A 22,225-nucleotide genomic window follows, 5' to 3' on the forward strand; every position below is an offset into this window, starting at 1 on the left:
CCCTCTCTCTCTCTCTCCTCCCTTTCTCCTTCTCCCTCCCTGTCTCTCTCCCTCTCTGTCTCTCTCTCTCTCTCCCTCCATCTCTCCCTCTGTCTCCCTCCCTCTCCCTCTCCCTTCATCTCTCTTTCTCCCCCTCCCTCTCTTCCTCTCTGCCTCGGTCTCTTTCTTGTGGTTTCAAAGTAAACAGTTGATTCACAGACAGTGTCCGGAGGTTTGGATGTGAGGGAGGAGGACGGGAGGGCAGTTATGTGGAAGAGGGGAGGAGGGGCAGTTGAGAGGAGGAGAGAGGGGGCAGTTGAGAGAAGGAGAGAGGGGGCAGTTGAGAGAAGGAGAGAGGGGGCAGTTGGGGACAGTGTAGTACAGTCCTGGCTTATATTAATTAGCTAACGATGGTAAATTGCTCTGTTGGGGAGTTCAGTATTCCCTCCCTCCATCTCTCTCTCTTTATCTCTCTCTCTCTCTATTACTGCACTGTGTTGTACCAAATTCTCTGTTGGACTGTGTGTGTGTGCATCTGTGTGTGTGTTAGTGTGAGAGTGTGTGTGTGTGTGTTGACAGTCCACAGGGACTCTGTGCCAGTCAACACGCACCCAGCCCTGTGCCAGCCTTCACCACCCCCGACCACGGCGACCTCACCCTGACCTCCCAGTGACATCATCACTGCGCTGCCAGCCTTGGGGAGGCCCCGACTGCACACTTCCTGTGACTGATACTGCACACACTGCACACACTGCACACTGAACACAGCACACACACTCCACACTGTGCACTGCACTAACAAATACACATTTCCCTCTCTCTCTCTCTCCCTGTCTCCTTCTCTCCCTCTCTCTTCCCTCTCTTTTCTCTCTCCCTCTCTCTCTCAGTCCCAGGACAGCTCTGTCTCCAGCACAGTGAGATCAGAGTGATTACAGAGCACCCCCCCCCCACGCTGTCCTGGACTCACCGTCTCTCTATAATAGAGCACAGATGTTTTGGGGAAAGTCCAACGGCAGAGTTACACACACAGCAAAAACAGCACAACACACCAGAAACAGCACAGCGCAACACGACACAGCACACCAGAGCACAACACACCAGAAACAGCACAGAGCAACACGACACAGCACAATACAGTGCAATACAACATACCAAAAACAACACAGCACGGCACAGTACAGCACAATACAGCACAACACAACATAGCACAGCACTCACACACACTCATGCACACACACACTCGCATAACCCCCTCAATCCCCCATTAATCTCTCAGCTGTTGTTTATTGTGTTCTGTGGTTTCCTCTCCTCCCTGCTCTGGCTGCCTGCGCTGATTGCATTGTTGCAGCCCTGATGCTGACAGACACACTGACTGACACACTGACTGACAGAGTGACGCACCGACTGACGCACTGACCCGCCGCTGCACTACAGGTTCCTGCGCTGCCTGCTCTCTCAGTGCGTGCCGCGTGTCCCCCTGTGTCCCCCTGTGTACCCCTGTGTGCAGCGGCTCCCACATGCAGCGCCGCAGCCGAGTCAAACAAACAACAACACAGGAAACATGAGCGCCATTGTTTTTCTTTTCATTTCTCAGAAGCACCATCATTACTGCCACAGCCCCGCCCACCCCACCCTCAAACACACACACACACACACACACACACACACTGACCAGTCCAGTCCAGTCCAGTCAGTGACTCTGCAGCAGTCCAGTCCAGAAACATAGCTAATTATAAACCACTAATAGAATTCATTATTGTGTATAAATGATTCAGTTAGACAGAGATCTCTCTTTCATTCCCTCTCTCTCTGTCTCTCTTTCTCTCTCACCGGCCCAGTCTACCTCATTATAGAGTTCAGGATAATTAGAAACACAAAAAGAATGTGAAAAAGAGAAGAAAGCAGAGGAAGAAGAAAAAGAAGGAATGTCATAAACGAGTCTGCCAGCTGCACCCAGAGCCAGTGCACTGCACATCTGGAACTGAGCAACATCTGCACTCACACACACACTCACACACACACACACACTCACACTCACACACACACACAGACACACACTCACACACACACTCACACACACAGACACACACTCATACACACACTCACACTCACACACTCACACACACACTCACACTCAGACACACACTCACACTCAGACACACACACACACACACTCACACTCACACACTCAGACACACACTCACACACACACACTCACACTCAGACACACACTCACACTCAGACACACACACACACACACTCACACTCAGACACTCACTCACACACAGACACATACACACTCACACACACTCACACACACACACACACACTCACACTCAGACACACACACACAGACACACACTCACACACACAGACACACACACACAGACACACACTCATACACACACACACTCACACTCAGACACACAGACACACTCACACACACACAGACACACACTCATACACACACACACTCACACTCAGACACACAGACACACTCACACACTCATACACACACACACAGACACACACTCACACACACAGACACACACTCACACTCTCACACACTCACACACACAGACACACTCACACACACACAGACACACTCATACACACTCACACTCAGACACACAGACACACTCACACACACACAGACACACACTCATACACACACACACACAGACACACACTCACACACACAGACACAGACACACACTCACACTCTCACACACACACACTCACACACACAGACACACTCACACAGACACACACAGACACTCACACATTGTTGTGTGCTGTAGGGACAGGGTGGGACTCATGTCTCTTTTAGTCGGTGCTGTGGGGACAGGGTGGGAGACAAACTGCAGCCAGATTATATCTGTCCAACTGGACAAGCATCAGCCCAAAACACATCTGCTGTACCTCTCTCTCTCTCTCTGTCTCTCTCTCTTTCATACTCTCTTTCATCTCAGAGAGAGGTAGATGAGAAAGAGAGAATCAGAGGGAGGGAGAGAAGCTGAGACTGAGACAGGCAGAGGGCCAGAGGAGGAAAGAGGGGGCAAGAAAGAACAAAAGAAAGAGGGACTTTGAGAGATGAGGGGATGATAGACTGGGAAAGGGAGGGAGAGGGAGGGTGGAGAAATTCAGCAGCCCTCTGGCACCATCTGCTGGCCATGGGAATGTGAGTTCACATATACACACACACACACACACACACACACACACACACACACACACACACACACACACACAGCTCCCCCTGCCGTCTCTCTGTAGTACTGCAAACCAATCCAGTTCAAATTGAAGAAAGCTTTATTGGCATGATAATTTACATCAGCGTTTCCAAAGTATTGACAGAGAGGTCCAGTGCCAAGGAACAGGGCAACCAGTTTCTCTCTCTTTCTCTAACCCAGTATATTTCAACCCAGAGCAGTCCCATCCCGTCCAGTGGAGTCCAGTCAATTCTATATATTTAAATTTTAATAAATAAACACAGATATCATAGCTGCTTTTGCATGCAATAGCACACTGTGTCCACCAGGAGGTGGCGTGGCGGCATGGCACTCACTGCAGGTTACATTTCTATATTTCTGAATGATTCTAACCAATCTATTGTTCTTTACTGTAGTACACTGCACTATATTATACTATTCTGTACTTTACTGTACTCTACTACACTCTACAATACTCAGTTGTTCTGTGTTGTATTGTACCATACTCCACTACACTATACTGTGCTGTATCACACTGTATTGTGCTGTATAAGAGGGGGTAAGACCAGTAGCTCAAGCTGTGTGTGTGTGTGTGTGTCTGTCTGTCTCTCTGTCTGTCTGCCTGTCATTCTGTCTGTCTGTGTCTACCTGTCTGTCTGTCTGTCTGCCTGTGTTTACCTGTCTGTCAGTCTGCCTGTCTGTGTGTGTCTACCTGTCTGTCTGTTGGCCTGTCTGTCTGTCTGTCCATAATATTTGTAGGCAGCTGATCTTGTTGTTTGATTCATTCTTTAATGGATATTATGTACAGCACAGCACGGCACAGCACTGCATGTTCAAACAGAGAGAGAGAGGGAGAGAGGGAGGGAAAGAGAGGGAGAGAGAGAGAGAGAGAGAGAGAAAGAACTGCATTATCCACACCTACACTGATCATTGAATAGCCAGAAGCAATCGGCAGAAAGAGAGAGAGAGGGAGAGAAAGACAGGAAAGCAGTGGCCTGTTGAAAGGGAGACAAGAGGGGGAGAGAGAGAGACCAGAGGAGAGAGGAGTGGAGGCAGGGGAGCCGGGGAGGGAGTGGAGCAGAGGGAGAGGAGCGCAGGGAGAGCGAGCACAGGCAGGCTGGCACATAGGAGGGAGAGGGCAGAGTGCCCAGCGGTCAGGGGTCACTGGGGGGTCAAAGGGCAGATGTCACTGCTTCGGGGGCCCCTCTTCTCTCTCCGGGTCAGGGGTCGTCTTGAAAACCACATTTTGCTTCGGCTCCTTAGGCTCCTGGCCTCTGGAAAATCAAATAATGATAATAATAATAATAAAGATCCTGCTATAGAACAAGACTCTGTATACTGTCACATACTGACTAATAATAATAATAATAATAATACACAGGGTGTAAGTGAGAGGAAGGGTGGGTGAGGGTTAGAGGGAGAGTGGGGTGAGTGAGGGTGAGAGGGTGAGAGGGAGGGAGAGGGGGGTAAGTGAGGGTGAGAGGGAAGGAGAGTGGGGATGAGTAAAGGTGAGAGGGTGAGAGGGAGGGAGAGTGGGGTAAGTGAGGGTGAGAGAGAAGGAGAGTGGGGTGAGGGAGGGACACTGGGGATGAATGAAGGTGAGAGGGTGAGAGGGAGGGGGTGAGAGGGAGGGAGAGTGGGGTAAGTGAGAGTGAGAGGGAGGCAGAGTGAGGGTGAGTGAGTATGAGAGGGAGGGAGATTGGAGTGAGAGGGAGGGTGAGGGGGTATTGTTGGGGTACGGTGGGGTCACTGTGGGGGTAGTTTGGGGGTCAACACTGAGAGTGACCTGGGCTGAACGGCTGTCCGGACGCTGGGCAGGACATCCCAGCTGGAAGAGGAGCTGCAAGCAGACAGTCAGTCAGACACACCGAAGCAACAACAGCACAACACAACACAACACAATGCAGCACAACACAGTACAACACAAACACAACACAACACAGCACAGTTGTTGCTTACCGCAGCCTGTTGACAATGAAGTGCACAGTGACAGCCAGGCCCCCACAGCCGCACAGCACCCCCACCACCACGGCACACACCTCCCCTGAGAAGGAGAGAGAGAGAGCGGCTGATACACAAACAGACACACACACTGACCAGACACCACAATACAGAAACACCACTGCCCTGGGGGGTGATCTCATTATAGCTGAGGTAGAGGGCTCTAGTCCGCAGCGCTATATTAACACTGCACTGAGAGTGGTGGGGGAGAGACAGTCACACACAGACAGGCGGACACAGGTGTTTCTACAGGACTGTGAACAATACTTACCAACTGAGAACGCAGGAGCAGAGTCTGCAACACAAAGAAACAGCATTAATCATTGTGTGTGTGTGTGTGTGTGTGTGTTCAGAGCATGTCTGTGTATCAGCGTGTACAGTGTGCTCAGTGCATTTACTGTGTACAATGTTCAGTGTCTACAGTACTAAGTGTGTATAGTGTGTTCAGTGTGAACAGTGTGTGTGTGTGTGTGTTCAGTGTGTACTGTGTGTACAGTGTCCAGTGTGTTCAGTGTTCAGTGTGTACAGTGTTCTCTGTGTTCAGTGTTAAGTGTGTGTGTTCACTGTGTACAGTGTTCTTTGTCTACAGTGTTTATAGTGTGTGTGTGTGGTCAGTGTGTACAATGTGTGTGTGTTTCGTGTGTTCAGTGTGTTCAGCGTACTCAGCTGGGATTAGTGTCCAGCAGAGCAGATCAGAGCAGAACAGCGACCCAGTGACCCGGCGCTGTGGGGCGGCTGGACTTAGAGCAACAACACACTGAGAGGCTGAGCAGAGCGCTAATCCATTCACACACACACATACTCAATGACACACACACACACACACTCACTCACCGGGGGGGAAGGAGGTGAGGATGAGGCGGCCGTTGAGGGGCTGGGTGCCCCGGAAGTTATCCTGCAACGGCACGACATGAGCAGAGCCAGGGGCCCCCGCCACCAGGGCTGTCTGCAACCTCTCCATCTGCACAGAGAGAGAGAGAGAGAGAGAGAGAGAGAGAGAGGTAGGGAGATGAACAAAGAGTGATGTCTAATCTAATGTTTCTTTCAAGCATCCTCCCCTTCGCTCTCTATCCCTCCCTCTCTCTCTCTCTCTGACCTGTGTGAGTGACACAGTAACTCTCTAACTCTGTCTCCCTCCCTCTCATCCCTATCCCTCTCATTTCTCTCTCCCTGTCCCTTCTCTCCTCTCCCTCTCCTTCTCTTTCCTCCTCTCTCCCTCTCTCCTTCTCTCTCCCTCTCTCTGACCTGTGTGTAGGACACCGTGACTCTCTCGGAGAAGACAGTCCACAGCACGCTCTGGTAGCAGGGGGGTGTGGTCAGAGAGCCGTTGTAGCGGTAGAATCGGTCCAGCTGTTTTGGCAGCAACATCTGGACATTGAAGGGTGGAACAGACACTTTCTGACCTGCAGAGGGAGAGAGGGAGAAGGCAGAGAGGAGAGAAGGAGAGGGGGAGGGAAAGGGGGAAAGGAAAGAGGGAGAGGTAAGACATTGACTGACTGGTTGACACACTGACACATTCACAAACACAAAGTGACACACTGGCACAGCAAAACAGAGACACAGTGACACGGTGGGGTCGTACCTGTGTATCTGACATTGCCCAGGTAGTTGAAGATGTTCTGATAGGCAGGGTTTGTTTCCTCACCTGTCTGAATGACACACACACCTGAGACACAGTGTGACACAGATACACACACCTGAGACACACATACACACACCTGAGACACAGTGTGACAGATACACACACCTGAGACACACATACACACACCTGAGACACAGTGTGACACAGATACACACACCTGAGACACAGTGTGACACAGATACACACATCTGAGATACAGTGTGACACAGATACACACACCTGAGACACAGATACACACACCTGAGACACAGTGTGACACAGATACACACACCTGAGACACACATACACACACCTGAGACACAGTGTGACACAGATACACACACCTGAGACACAGATACACACACCTGAGATACAGATACACACACCTGAGACACAGTGTGACACAGATACACACACCTGAGACACAGATACACACACCTGAGACACAGTGTGACACAGATACACACACCTGAGACACACATACACACACCTGAGACACAGTGTGACACAGATACACACACCTGAGACACAGATACACACACCTGAGACACACATACACACACCTGAGACACAGGTGAGAGAGGTAAGAGGTGAGAGGTCAGAGGTCAGCAGTGCAAGGAGAGGTAAGAGGTGAGAGGGGAGAGGTCGGAGGTGAGAGGGGAGAGGTGAAAAGGTCAGAGGGCAGGTGTGGGTTACCTGGATGAGGACGGCCAGCACCGCCAGGCCCCCCTGCTGACTCAGCGCTGCGCTCACATTGGGGAACAGATCTGAGTTATAGTGCACCACATGGAGCTGAAACACACAAACAGTTACACATACATACTGCTACACACACACACAGACACACACAGTTACACACATTCACACACACAGGCGTTATTACAAACACACACACAGTATGTGTCAGTGTGTGTATTTGTATCATAATGTCAGTGTGTGTGTGCCAGTGTGTGTCAGTGTGTGTCATTGTGTGTCAGTGTGTGTTTGTGCCAGTGTGTGTCATTGTGTGTCATTGTGTGTCAGTGTGTGTTTGTGTCAGTGTGTGCCAGTGTGTGTAATTGTGAGTCAGTGTGTGTGTGTGTAAGTGTGTGTCATTGTGTGTCAGTGTGTGTGTGTCAGTGTGTGTCATTGTGTGCCAGTGTGTGTCATTGTGTGTCAGTGTGTGTCAGTGTGTGACTGGACTAATCCCTCCCAATCCTCCTTTCACAAATTCTGAATGAATTGTGCTGCTTCACATGGATTAGAGAGAGAGAGAGGGGATGGGGGGGACGGGGGGAGCAGGAAAGGGCAGAGAAAGCTGCTGACTCATGGAATTCTGAACAGAGAGAGTGGGAGAGAGAGAGGAAGAGGGAGAGAGGGGGACAGAGAGACAGAGAGAGAGATAGGGAGAAAGAGAGAGAGATAGGGAGAGGAGGGAGAGAGACAGAGAGAGACAGAGAGATAGGGAGAGACAGAGGGATGATTATTGTGGTGTCCAGGTGAGGGTGGGTAGGTGCCCAGAAAGCTGCCACCTGCAGAGTCAAGGACACACTGCAGAACATACTGACTGTGTGTGCCAGTGTGTGTGTGCATGTGTGTCACTGTGTGTGAGTCTCACCTCTGCATTGGTGCTCTGCCCATCAATCAGGTGCTCAGCCCCGCCCCCCTGGCCCCCACTGCCCCAATGCAGGTGTAGCTGGACCGCAGAGAATCGCCATGGCAACCCCTCCAGGGCCATCGTCCCCGGCAACGACATCTCCACTGAGAGGCAAAGACAGAGAGAAGAGAGTGAGAGAGATAGAGAGAGAGGGGGGGCAGAGAGACAGAGAGACTATGGAGGGATGGGGGGAGGAGAGGCGGAGAGGAAGGAGAGGAGGAGGAGGTTGGCACAGACCTTGATGCAGAGACATCAGTTACTTCCTGCACTGCACCTGTGCTGGAGAGCAGTGCCAGGGTTGTGGGGGGACGACCACAGAGAGGGACGTAGACAGATGGAGAGAATGAGGCAGACAAGAGATACAGAGAGACAGAATGAAGGAGAGGGATGGCACAGACAGAGAGACAAAGTCAGAGTGAGACACAGAGAGACATGGAGAGACACACAGAGACATAAAGGCACAGAGACACAGAGAGACTTAAGGACATAGAGAGACACGGAGACTCAGAGACGTAAAGGGAAAGACATACAGAGACTCAGAGGCATAAAGAGAAAGACATACAGCGACTCAGAGACATAAAGGGACAGACACAGAGACTCAGAGACATAAAGGGACAGACGTAGAGAGACTCAGAGACACACACAGAGAGACGCAGAGACACTCAGAGACACAGAGAGAGACAGAGACATAAAGGGACAGACACAGAGAGACACTGACGGACCGGTGTGCCCGTTGTTGGTGAGGGTGAAGAGGTCGTTGCCGGGCTGGCTGTAGCCCAGGGGTCGCACGGGGGTCAGGGAGGGGTCGTGCTGGGCGGAGCTTGTTTCCACGTCCACGGGAGACTGCAAGTCCCCCCCACATGCAGGGAAAGACTCCGCCCACCTGTCCTGTCCAAGAGACCCTGAGAGGGAGAGAGGGAGAGGGAGAGAGAGAGCGGTGCTGTGTGTATTTAGCTCAGGGCTCAGTTATGCAGCACTAATAGCAGCTTTGTCCGGCGGGGCTGAGACACTATCAGCTGTAATGTGATTTGACAGGAGAGGGGTGGAGGGGCAGGGGGACCTGGGGGGGTGAGGTGCCCCCCCATTCGCTGGCATGCAACCACCCCCCCCTCCCCCCCACCAGAAAAACAATGGGTTGGCAAGGCAACCTGTATGCTGTATGGGAGCACTGGTCGCGCAAACACACACAGAAGACATGAAGGAGAGAGGCCATGCAGTCCTGTCCAATCCAGTCCAGTCAGTGACTCTGTAGCAGTCCAGTCCAGTCCAGTCTAGTCCAGTCCATTCAGGGACTCTGCAGCAGTCCAGTTCAGTCCAGTCAGGGACTCTGCAGCAGTCCTGTCCAGTCCAGTCCAGTCCAGCCCAGTCAGTGGATACATTAGACTTACCTGAATATGTCCAGTAAGTCCCTGAGAAAGAGAGAGAGAGGTGGTTTGATTGATACATTGCTTGACAGAAACACCGATTGATTGGAGACGGCACTGCACTAGCACAGAGAGATATATGGCATTGTGTTATATTAATAACAATGGTGACAAGGACAACTACAACATAAACGAACGATAACAACAACAACAACAACGACGACAGTACAGGAGTAAAGTGCAGCGTACCTGCCTGTCCACACAGCACCAGTGAGAGGGAGAGAGAGAGAGAGAGGAGGAGGAGGTGTGTCCCAGCGACTGTCCACATGCTGCACTCTGATACACAAACAACACGCTGACACACTGAGACACACTGACACACCGCTGGACAAACAGTGACACACTGCTGCACGCACACACTAACACCAGCACTCTCGCACGCACACTACAGAACACACCCTCTACACTGTGACACACACAGACCAGCACCGATGCACACACAGTAGCGCGCACACACACTCAGAGAGACACAAAGACAGACAGAGCTGTATAGAAGCAGTGGTACAGAGTCAGACAGGTAGAAGATAGATAGATAGGCAGATGGAGAGAGAGAAAGAGAGGGATGGACAGAGTCCGTGCAAGCGATCCAACAGAGTTCGGTGGTATGAGCGCAGCGCCACAGTGACCCAGTCCAGTCTGCACCGCCACCAGCTCCCTACTAACTTCACTGAGAGAGGGAGAGAGGGAGGGAGGGAGAGAGAGAGAGAGAGGGAGGGAGGGAGAGAGGGGGCTGGTAAGAGGGGAGAGAGGGAGAGCAGGGGAGAGGGCGAGTGGGGGAGAGAGAGGGAGAGGGTGGCAGATGGAAAGATGAGGGGGGTGTGCAGAGAGGGCAGCGGAGAGAGCGGGCAAAGGATGGAGAGATGCAGAGAAAGAGGGAGAGTCGGGAGGAGAGGAGAGAGGCGTTACAGGGGACTGGACAGAAAAGTTTGTCTTCTCTCTATCCCCCCTCTCTCTCTCTCCTTATCCATCTCTGAGTGTGTGAGTGTATGTTTGTGAGAGAGTTTTGTGTGAGTGACCGAGAGAGAGAATGAGTGTGTGTGTGTGTGTGTGTGTGTGTGTGTGAAAGAGAGAGAGAGAGAGAAAGAGAGAGGATTGTTACTGTGCATGTGTGTGAGTTGTTGTTTGTGTTCTTTCACAAAACACAGCTGACTGAATAATACGTCTAAATCTCTAGTTAATGAACAGAACATTGTTCCCGAGAAGGGGGAGGTCAGGACTGACACAGGCTGAGTGGACACTAGAGAGAGAGAGAGAGAGAGGTGCTGTATGCAAATGAGAAACGTAGAGAAATGTCTCCCCTCAGCGGTAGAAAGTGACAGCGCCACACAACCCAGGCTGTGGCTGCTGAGGCCGGATCCTCCGCTCTCTCGCTGCTGCTTCCCGGCCGGACGCTCCAGCCGGCGACACCGAAGATGGCGAGTCACCTGCGCTTCGTGGCGCGGACGGTCATGGTGCACAATGGCAACGTGGAGGCGGCGCACAGGACGCTGAACAGGTCCGAGCCGCGCTGTGCGCTTGCGTGTCTGTAGTTGAGCGGTGCGGTGCGTTTGTGCTCATGGCAGTGTGCGTGTGCGTGTGCGTGTGCGTGTGCGGGTGCGGGTTTGTGTTTCCGTCTGTCTGCCCTTGAGGTGCGCCTTTGTGGCAGTCCTTCAGTGTTGATGTATTGATTGTTGTGTTTATGTTTTCAATAGGTACACTGTGCTTCACTGTACTGCCGTAAAACACCGGGACTGCACGCTACACTGTGTACTGCACCGCACTTCAGACAATACTACACTTGTACTACACACTGCACTACTGTACTACACACCACTGTACTACACTACTGCACTACTGTACTACTGTACTATGCTGCACTACTGTACTACACACCACTATACTACACTACTGTACTATGCTGCACTGTACTGCACTACTGTACTGAACACCACTGTACTACACACTGCACTACTGTACTACACTACTGTACTATACTGCATTACTATACTACACTACTGTACTATACTGCATTACTGTACTACACACCACTATACTACACTACTGTACTATGCTGCACTGTACTGCACTACTGTACTGAACACCACTGTACTGCACTACTGTACTATACTGCATTACTATACTACACTACTGTACTACACACCACTGTACTACACTGCATTACTATACTACACTACTGTACTACACACCACTGTACTACACTACTGTACTATACTGCATTACTATACTACACACCACTGTACTACACTACTGTACTATAGTGCATTACTGTACTACACACCACTGTAGTGCACTACTGTACTGCACTGTACTACACATCACTGTACTACACTACTGTACTACTGTACCATGCTGCACTGTACTAATGTACTGAACACCACTGTACTAAACACCACTGTACTAAACTACTATACTATACTGCACCACTGTACTGTACTACACTACTGCACTGTACTGCACTACTGTACTACACACCACTGTACTACACTACTGCACTGTACTGCACTACTGTGCTACACACCACTGTACTGCACTTCCGTACTATACTGCACTACTCTACTACACAGTTCACATTCTCGTTTATTATTTTGATCATTAATATGTGTTCTCTCAATTCACATAATGGCTAGATGTCAATGTTTTTGTCTGTAAAGATCAAGTTTAGTCATGGCTGGAAACAGTGTATCAGTGTGCAGCTGTTCACACAAACATTTGGAAACATGCTCAGTTCGTTTTTGTGGTTCACTTCGGTGTTTTCTCAGGACTCGGATCACTTGTGTTCATATTGCAATAATCAAGTGAGCTCAGTTCGTTTTGTATGAATAAAAGAACCGGATATTTACATTTTACACGGTTAGTGCATACAAGAAATGGCAGCATAACGCGTACAATAACACAGCAATATGACGGCAATAACGTAACTACAGTAGTGCAGCAAACACATTTGACAGTCTGCTTCTGAAACAACCAGATAATATATGGGTGCGTTCACGGTGTGCAGAATGTCACCATGCAGATCTGACCAGCAAAGCAATTCATTTCACAATATGTGACGCAAGTCCGTATTGTGAACGCATCCAATATTGAATCATACCGTGTGTCTGTATTGAATACAGCAGGCTGCTACACTGCCGAATAGTATTATAATCAGTGCTGAGATGCTGAATGGTGATTGTTTTGCCTATATACACATAAATAGTACAGTAGTGTGACGTCCCCTAAATATCCATCTAAGAGTATTTTACTGCTCCTGCCATACATTTAAAATAGAGTACTTTATATAATACATTCAACATAATGGGGTGTATACAACAAGGGGTTTTACTTTAACCTGGGTCCACCCGTAGCTTCACCAGTGCACTGACTCATTAGCTGAGCATATGATCAAGCCAGAAAGCAAGTGGTAGCCTTTTCATTTACTCAAACTGAACACTTGGAAATTCTTGCTGGAAACAACACGTTTATCTGTGTAAAACAATATATCAATAACTATATCAGTTTGAATGTCTGAGTTAAATAGATGGTGTTTCTATTATTTCATGAATTTGCACAACCCTCAACCCTGGCTGCTGTTAAAACTGACCCTGGGCATGGGCTCTACTGTGATGTCTGACTCCTTGAATTTGAAGCAATATTGCGGTCTGCATGTTCCCTCTAAGAGCAAACAAAAAAACGTGTAATTATAGCAGACAGATGTAAGTTGTTGGTTACGAAACATGACCAAACCAGCTCAGAGAGTTTCAGCATAGTGGAGCAAAAAGGTACAACAGCGTGAGTGACTTGTGTGATGTTACTGCAGATGGCCACATGGTGGCGCTGTGTTCCTTGTGTCGCAGTTAAATATACACTCACCTAAAAGATTATTAGGAACACCATACTAATACTGTGTTTGACCCCCTTTCGCCTTCAGAACTGCCTTAATTCTACGTGGCATTGATTCAACAAGGTGCTGAAAGCATTCTTTAGAAATGTTGGCCCATATTGATAGGATAGCATCTTGCAGTTGATGGAGATTTGTGGGATGCACATCCAGGGCACGAAGCTCCCGTTCCACCACATCCCAAAGATGCTCTATTGGGTTGAGATCTGGTGACTGTGGGGGCCAGTTTAGTACAGTGAACTCATTGTCATGTTCAAGAAACCAATTTGAAATGATTGGACCTTTGTGACATGGTGCATTATCCTGCTGGAAGTAGCCATCAGAGGATGGGTACATGGTGGTCATAAAGGGATGGACATGGTCAGAAACAATGCTCAGGTAGGCCGTGGCATTTAAACGATGCCCAATTGGCACTAAGGGGCCTAAAGTGTGCCAAGAAAACATCCCCCACACCATTACACCACCACCACCAGCCTGCACAGTGGTAACAAGGCATGATGGATCCATGTTCTCATTCTGTTTACGCCAAATTCTGACTCTACCATCTGAATGTCTCAACAGAAATCGAGACTCATCAGACCAGGCAACATTTTTCCAGTCTTCAACTGTCCAATTTTGGTGAGCTTGTGCAAATTGTAGCCTCTTTTTCCTATTTGTAGTGGAGATGAGTGGTACCCGGTGGGGTCTTCTGCTGTTGTAGCCCATCCGCCTCAAGGTTGTACATGTTGTGGCTTCACAAATGCTTTGCTGCATACCTCGGTTGTAACGAGTGGTTATTTCAGTCAAAGTTGCTCTTCTATCAGCTTGAATCAGTCGGCCCATTCTCCTCTGACCTCTAGCATCAACAAGGCATTTTCGCCCACAGGACTGCCGCATACTGGATGTTTTTCCCTTTTCACACCATTCTTTGTAAACCCTAGAAATGGTTGTGCGTGAAAATCCCAGTAACCGAGCAGATTGTGAAATACTCAGACCGGCCCGTCTGGCACCAACAACCATGCCACTCTCAAAATTGCTTAAATCACCTTTCTTTCCCATTCAGACATTCAGTTTGGAGTTCAGGAGATTGTCTTGACCAGGACCACACCCCTAAATGCACTGAAGCAACTGCCATGTGATTGGTTGGTTAGATAATTGCATTAATGAGAAATTGAACAGGTGTTCCTAATAATCCTTTAGGTGAGTGTATATACACCGATCAGCCATAACATTATGACCACCTGCCTAATATTGTGGCATGGACTCCATTAGACCTCTGAAGGTGTGCTGTGGTATCTGGCACCAAGACGTTAGCAGCAGATCCTTTAAGTCCTGTGAGTTGCGAGGTGGGGCCTCCATGGATCAGACTTGTTTGTCCAGCACATCCCACAGATGCTCGATTGGATTGAGATCTGGGGAATTTGGAGGCCAAGTCAACACCTTGAACTCGTGATTCATCAGACCAGGCCACCTTCTTCCATTGCTCCGTGGTCCAGTTCTGATGCTCACGTGCCCATTGTAGGCGCTTTCGGCAGTGGACAGGGGTCAGCATGGGCACCCGGACTGGTCTGCGGCTACGCAGCCCCATACGCAACAAACTGCGACGCACTGTGTGTTCTGACACCTTTCTATCAGAACCAGCAATAACCTTTTCAGCAATTTGAGCTACAGTAGCTCATCTGTTGGATCGGACCACACGGGCCAGCCTTCGCTCCCCACGTGCATCAATGAGCCTTGGCCGCCCACGACCCTGTCACCGGTTCACCGCTTTTCCTTCCTTGGACCACTTTTGATAGGTACTGACCACTGCAGACCGGGAACACCCCACAAGAGCTGCAGTTTTGGAGATGCTCTGACCCAGTCGTCTAGCCATCACAATTTGGCCCTTGTCAAAGTCGCTCAGATCCTTACGCTGCCCATTTTTCCTGCTTCTAACACATCAACTTTGAGGACAAAATGTTCACTTGCTGCCTAATATATCCCACCCACTGACAGGTGCCATGATAACGAGATTATCAGTGTTATTCACTTCACCTGTCAGTGGTCATAATGTTATGGCTGATCAGTGTGTATATATGCAAATGCAGTGGCATATTTCAGTATAATAATAGCCACAGGCACATTTGTATTCTTACTCCTTTCAAAATACTGACAAAAGTGCTCTCCTGTTTTTATTAATCTTAATAACAATATGTATTACAATTCTTAAGATTCTCATCATTATTATGCATTAGTTGAAAGGTGCACTGCTACGACTAATATAGTAACTGGAACATGCGTCTCTCCCTCCCCGCACGGTGGGTGCAGACATGGGACTCGCCCGGCCGCACGTTGCATAAACCCGCCCTCCCAATGCTCAGCGCTCTCTCTCTCTCTCTCTGGCCGCTGATTGGTCAGGGGGCGGGGCTACACGGCTACCTGTCCCCGCCGCCCATTGGTCCGCGAGTCCATTCATAAATCCTGGCGGCTGCGGCAACATGTGCGGCCGTCTCTTAAAGGGACAGGCGCTCGATTCCCGGCACTGATAGAGTGCGCTGTGGAAACATTACATCTGGCCAATTCTAGTCTATTATTATCCTCCTCTCTCTCTCTCTCTCTCTCTCTCTCTCTCTCTCTCTCTCTCTCTCTCTCTCTCTCTCTCAGGATCCTGTCCACGGACGGTGTGATCGAGGAGGTGAGGAGGAGGCGCTACTACGAGAAACCCTGTCGCAGGCGGCAACGGGAGAACTACGAGGACTGCCGGCGCATCTACAACTCCGAGATGAGCCGCAAGCTGGCCTTCGTGGGCCGGACGCAGCGCACCGACCCCTGGGCGGGCTGCTGAGGGGGAGAGACGGGACGAGGCGCTGGACACGGGACGGAGAAGACTGGACGAGACGCTGGACACAGGACAGATGAGACAATGGACACAGAGGACAGAGGAGACTGCATGAGACACTGAAGACAGAGGACAGAGGAGACGAGACCCTGGACACAGGACAGAGGAGACTGGACTAGACACTGGTCACAGAGGACAGAGGAGACACTGTTTTGCATCCTGTGCTGGCGGGCTCTGGTCAGCCGCAGGTCAAACACAATAAACTTGACAAACACAATAAAGTAATCACTCTCATTGCGTGTGTACGTGTGTGTGCATGCTCTGTTTGCTGAGGGGTGGGGCAGTGGAGTCAGGCTGGTGGGGTGGTAAGAAGTGGGAGGGTCTGAGGCACGGCTCTGCGTGTGGTGCAGTATGGAGTGCTGCCACCAGAGGGCGGGCCTGCAGCGCCACTGAGTGAGTGGACTATAATACTCTGCAGTGCTGTGTATTGGCATTCAATATGATATAATAGTACAATATCCTGGTAAACAATACACACACACACACGCATATAAATACAATTGTATGTAAAACAATGATATATTGTACCAGTCGCCCCGGATGAGGCCATCTGCTATGAAATGTAACCTATGTACACGTGGTGGCAGTGATAAAATCAATACAGTGGAAATCCATACAGTTTAAATAAATACATTAAACAGTGTCAGGACTAATATGAACAGCTGGGCTAATACAACAGTGCATATAGTGCAGTGTAGTTCATTTATTCTATAGTACACTATAGTATAGCGTACTGTAGTGTTGTGTAGTATAGTGTAGTACAGTATAGTGTATTATAGTGTTTTTCAGTATGATGTAGTGTACTGCAGTGTGGTGCAGCATAGTCTACTGTAGTGCAGTATAATGTAGTGTAGTATAGTGTTTTTCAGTATAGTGTAGTGTTGTGCGGTATAGTGTAATGTACTGTAGTGTTGTGCAGTATAGTACAGTGTAGTGTATTGTTGTGCAGTATTGTATGGTACACTGAAGGGACACCTTGTCTCTGTTTCAAACAACTGGCCGCTAGAGTTCCGTCACACAGCCGTGTCTACTATAGCCCTGCTCTCCTCCCCCTCCATCCCTCCATCCCTCCCTCCCTCTCTCCCTCCATCCCTCTCTCTCTCCGTGCGTAGTGTGTAGTGTGAGTAGTGTTCTATCCACGCTGCCACATGTGTGGGCGGGGACAAGGCCTCCCGCTGCCCTCCAATCGGCGGCTCGGGCCTCTCCCATTGGCTGGGGCCTCGACCAATCGCCGGGCCGGCCGCCACTCGTGGAGCCGATGGGGGCGGGGCGTGGCCCGCACAGGGGGGGACACGTGTACCGCGGCACATGTTCCCGCTGCAGCGACGACACAGACGGAGGGAGAGAGAGAGAGAGAGAGAGAGAGAGAGAGAGGGAGGGAGGGATAGAGGGATAGAGAGAGGGATAGAGGAACTGCCCAACACAAGGACTGAGTCTGTTCACTGAGGTACAGACAGAAACTCTGCAATCATAACAACAACAGCAGCTTTAATAAGAGTAATACAACAGTAAACGGATATTTACAACTCGATCTCTACCTCTACTGCTGCCTCCGCATAGATCTACCAGCAAGGTAAGAGCCGTGCCTGCGTGTGTTGCGTGTATGTTATATGTGCTGTGTGTTATATGTGTTGTGTGTGCGCCGTCTGCGTCCTGGAAGGCAAAAGACCCTCTGCTGGCTTATTTATCTGTTGCATTATTGTGTGCTGTGTGTGTTGTATTGTCTGGATCATTTGCTGAGATCTTAACATCTCGCAACCCACAGCGTGTCTAACGTGACGATGCCACCCACCCTCCGTCGGCGCTGCGTGTTTTGCGTGTCTGTGGCTTTTGTGTTTGGTCCCCATCCGTCAGCCGGGGCCGGTTCCCGGGTCTGTGTGCGGGGGAGAGGGGCTCGGGTCGGCGTGAGGGGTCCGGCGGGGGAAACAGGGTTTTTAGGACAGGAGGTGGATGGGCTGGCGGTTGTGTATTTAACTTTCGTAAGCTGTCATTCCGATATAGTCAGAGTGACTGACTGACACACTGACTGACCCACGGACGGACTGACACACTGACTGACCCACGGACTGACTGACACACTGACTGACCCACGGACTGACTGACACACTGACTGACACACTGACTGACCCACGGACGGACTGACACACTGACTGACCCACGGACGGACTGACACACTGACTGACCCACGGACGGACGGACTGACACACTGACTGACCCACGGACTGACTGACACACTGACTGACCCACGGACTGACTGACACACTGACTGACACACTGACTGACCCACGGACGGACTGACACACTGACTGACCCACGGACGGACTGACTGACACACTGACTGACCCACGGACGGACTGACACACTGACTGACCCACGGACGGACTGACTGACTGACACAGTACTGTGTTGTGAGTTGTTATCCCAGGCTGACCCCACCGAGGCAGTGCTGAAAGACAATATGACTGGGCTGAACTTTCTCATACAGCACTGACCTCCCTGACACACTGGCTGACCGACACATGGACTAACTGATTAAATTAATAATGTATTCTTTGTGAGTGTGTGTGTGTGTCTGTGTATGTGTGAGTGTGTGGGGGGGGGAGAGAGAGATTCAGTCTTCCAGTCTGTTGAGCATTAAACTGCCAGGAGGAATCCCAGATTAAACCATGTCAATCCTGGAGGGGGGTGGGGGGTGTGCAGAGACCCTGATGCGCTGACAGACCCCCGTAGACCACCCTCCCCCCCCGACTGAACAACCCCCCACACACACACCACACACACCCAACCAATCAGGGCCGTGTCTCCCCTCCGCAGTTGCTATGCACCGACTGAGTCTCCCCGCCAGCCAGAAAATACTCTGCCCCACTACTACACATGCAGACAGAGAGGGAGACACACACACACACACACACACACACACACACACACACACACACGTGCATCATGAATGGCCAGGATATGAGTCTCCCTGTGTCTCTCTTCCTCCCAGGGCAGTAGTCTTCACGTATAGCTAATAGATTCACTATAATCCATTACTCTCTCTCTGGTGAACCGAGGGTAGGCCAGGGGCACAGCCAGCAGGGGTTTGTTTTGGGGGAGGGGATTCATTCGTTCGACAAAAACCTCTCACTGTGAATCGTAGACTGGCAAATTAACAAGGAAATAACAACAACAACACAATAATATCAATGTTATAACAATAAAGCCTGACACAGCTCTGCCAAACACCTGCGTCTGTCAAGAAGCATCCAGCAGCGGCCGGGCTGGACTTTTCCCGTTGTGTAGCGTTCGTTGATTGTCTGTTTCTTGGTTAGGTTGTGTTGTGCTGCTTTTTGGACTGTGTATTCCTGATTATTAATCTTTTTTTCCCCCCCTGTCTATATCCACAGTGTTGTCATCTCTCTCCGGGCGCCCGTCCATGCAGTCCTCCGGCAGCACTTCCTCCCTGGCCTCGCGTGATTCGCTGGGCTCCTCCGACAGCTTCCTGTGCAGCGAGACCGACCCCACCGAGGACGACGCCGACGTCTTCCTGTCCGACACCGAGGGTGAGGCCGCCGTGCCCCGCCCCCGCGCCCCCCTGCACCCGCGCTGCGCCTCCTCCGGGGCGGGGGCCAGGCCGGGGCCGCTCGGCGGGCTCCACGACAGCGGCCGGGGCAAGCAGACGGAGGGGGACCTGGTGTTCGCTCAGAAGGTGAGAAGCTCGTCCCATTGGCCCTCCTGTTCCTCTTCATGAAGTCACTTTTATTATTGTTGTTGTTGTTGTTGTGATTCCATAATTAATATTATCATTGTTGTTGTTGTGCAGTGTGCGGAGCTGCAGGGGTTTGTGCGCCCCCTACTGCAGCTCCTGAATGGACTGAAGAGAGGCCGATACGACAGAGGTGAGAGAGAGAGAGAGAGAGAGAGCGGGAGTGGTTTGTGAGTGAGTGTGTGTGAGTGTGAGAGTGAGTGTGTGTGAGTGTGAGAGTGAGTGTGTGTGTGTGTGTGAATGTGAGTGTGTGTGGAATGTGAGTGTGTGTGTGTGTGAATGTGAGTGTGTGAATGTGTGTGTGAATGTGAGTGTGTGTGTGAATGTGAGTGTGTGTGTGTGTGAATGTGAGTGTGTGAATGTGTGTGTGTGTGTGTGTGAATGTGAGTGTGTGTGTGTGTGTGTGTGTGAATGTGAGTGTGTGTGTGAATGTGAGTGTGTGTGTGTGAGTGTGTGTGTGTGTGTTGTGTGAATGTGAGTGTGTGTGTGTGTGTGTGTGTGAGGTGTGTGTGTGTGTGTGTGTGTGAATGTGAGTGTGTGTGTGATGTGAGTGTGTGAGTGTGTGTGTGAATGTGAGTGTGTGTGTGTGTGTGTGAATGTGAGTGTGTGTGTGTGTGTGTGAATGTGAGTGTGTTGTGTGAGGGTGTGTGTGTGTGTGTGTGTGAATGTGAGTGTGTGTGTGTGTGTGTGTGTGTGTGTGTGTGTGTGTGAATGTGAGTGTGTGTGTGTGTGTGTGTGTGAATGTGAGTGTGTGTGTGTGTGTGTGTGAGTGTGTGTGTGTGTGAATGTGAGTGTGTGTGTGTGTGTGTGTGTGAATGTGGGGGGGGCAGTGACATCACGGTGACTCCAGAGTTCCATTGCTAAGGAGGCTTGTTTTGATTGACAGGTCTGAGCAGCTTCCAGCAAAGCGTTGCCATGGACCGCATCCAGAGGATTGTGGGAGTTCTGCAGAAACCAGCCATGGGGTACGACCTTCAACCGCACTTCCCCTGCCAACCACAGTGTTGTCGTGGGTGTTATTGTACTCTCAACTGTCTTCCAACTTGTCATCTAACCTGTTCTCTCTCTCCCTCCCTCTCTATCTCTCTCTCCACAGTGAGAAGTATCTGCACACTCTGCTGCAGGTGGAGATGATGTTGAAGTTGTGGTTCCCTCAGATCACCCCTTGCAGCACCCCGACGCCCCGGGCCACGCCCAGCCGCCCTGCCCCGGCCAGCGCCACCCCCCCCGTGCCGAGCCGGCACACCGTGACCCACCGAGACCAGGACCAGCTACACATCCCTGTCAAGGTACCGGCAGGCCTGACCTCTGAACTCTCACCTCTTCTCTGTGATGTAGTGCACAGACTCAAGCATTTGTGGACAAATTCACACACACACAAGCACTCCCCCACACACACACAGTACATACCTGGGTAAATCACACACAACATCAGTTAACAATCCCTCTCTCCTCCCTCCCTCAGAAGCGCAGGCTGAGCTGGTCGGACGGTGGGAGTGTGATGGAACAGCCTTCCAAACAGCGCCACCTGCAGAGGGGAGGGGGTGGCGAGGACGCGGTGGGGCAGAGGGCAGGCGAGGAAGCAGGCCTGGGGGGCGTGCAGACCCAGACTTCCCACTGGTCTCAGCCCAACCCCACCTGGGTCCACCTGTCCCCCATCTGCACCCCCCCGCAGACCTGCCAGGGGGGCAAGAGCAGCAGCCCCGCCGGTCAGCCTCCCGCCCCCGGGGGTCACCCCGCTACTCAGGACAGCGCCATCTCCTCCACCACCACCCACCCGCGCGCCCCGCAGCAGCAGCAGCCAATCCGGTGCCAGAGCGAGCCGGGCAGGCGGGAGACGGGGGATTCCGGGACGCAGGAGGGGGCGTGT

The 22,225-nt window shown here is 50.9% G+C and overlaps 3 protein-coding genes across 3 annotated transcripts; 2 read left to right on the forward strand and 1 right to left on the reverse strand.

The window, feature by feature from the left end:
• Window positions 1-3,273: 3,273 nt before the first annotated feature.
• ca14 (carbonic anhydrase XIV) lies at window positions 3,274-10,515 on the reverse strand. The gene is made up of 12 exons (XM_066721025.1): window positions 10,063-10,515; window positions 9,838-9,858; window positions 9,172-9,351; window positions 8,411-8,553; window positions 7,510-7,605; window positions 6,775-6,841; window positions 6,438-6,595; window positions 6,027-6,153; window positions 5,464-5,487; window positions 5,151-5,235; window positions 4,978-5,031; window positions 3,274-4,465 (listed from the first exon to the last, which is right to left on the reverse strand). Exons 1-12 carry the CDS (start codon window positions 10,139-10,141, stop codon window positions 4,378-4,380), a joined length of 1,122 nt encoding a protein of 373 aa, XP_066577122.1. The 5' UTR covers window positions 10,142-10,515; the 3' UTR covers window positions 3,274-4,377.
• A 690-nt stretch (window positions 10,516-11,205) lies between these two features.
• On the forward strand, window positions 11,206-16,841 carry mrps21 (mitochondrial ribosomal protein S21). Its single transcript, XM_066721026.1, has 2 exons — window positions 11,206-11,368; window positions 16,373-16,841. The coding sequence occupies exons 1-2, from the start codon at window positions 11,286-11,288 to the stop codon at window positions 16,551-16,553; spliced, it is 264 nt and encodes an 87-aa protein (XP_066577123.1). The 5' UTR covers window positions 11,206-11,285; the 3' UTR covers window positions 16,554-16,841.
• A 1,112-nt stretch (window positions 16,842-17,953) lies between these two features.
• On the forward strand, window positions 17,954-22,225 carry ciarta (circadian associated repressor of transcription a; the record flags this gene model as incomplete). Its single annotated transcript, XM_066721027.1, is given in 6 exon segments — window positions 17,954-18,180; window positions 19,997-20,298; window positions 20,413-20,488; window positions 21,242-21,320; window positions 21,452-21,644; window positions 21,821-22,225. Coding segments are annotated over 5 exon segments (1,026 nt in total), but the record flags the coding sequence as incomplete, so codon positions are not given.

Source organism: Amia ocellicauda, chromosome 14 (genome assembly GCF_036373705.1).
Source record: "Amia ocellicauda isolate fAmiCal2 chromosome 14, fAmiCal2.hap1, whole genome shotgun sequence".
In the NCBI taxonomy this organism is placed as follows: Eukaryota; Metazoa; Chordata; class Actinopteri; order Amiiformes; family Amiidae; genus Amia; species Amia ocellicauda.

Excerpts from the sequence above, each read along its gene's own strand:
- mrps21 (XM_066721026.1), top strand. The coding sequence starts at position 11,286 with ATGGCGAGTCACCTGCGCTTCGTGGCGCGGACGGTCATGGTGCACAAT. Across the intron at positions 11,369-16,372 it reads GCGCACAGGACGCTGAACAG|GATCCTGTCCACGGACGGTG; the intron begins GTCCGAGCCGCG and ends TCTCTCTCTCAG.
- ca14 (XM_066721025.1), bottom strand. The coding sequence starts at position 10,141 with ATGTGGACAGTCGCTGGGACACACCTCCTCCTCCTCTCTCTCTCTCTC. Across the intron at positions 6,154-6,437 it reads TCACGGTGTCCTACACACAG|ATGGAGAGGTTGCAGACAGC; the intron begins GTCAGAGAGAGG and ends CTCTCTGTGCAG. Across the intron at positions 5,236-5,463 it reads TGCTCCTGCGTTCTCAGTTG|GGGAGGTGTGTGCCGTGGTG; the intron begins GTAAGTATTGTT and ends TCTCCTTCTCAG.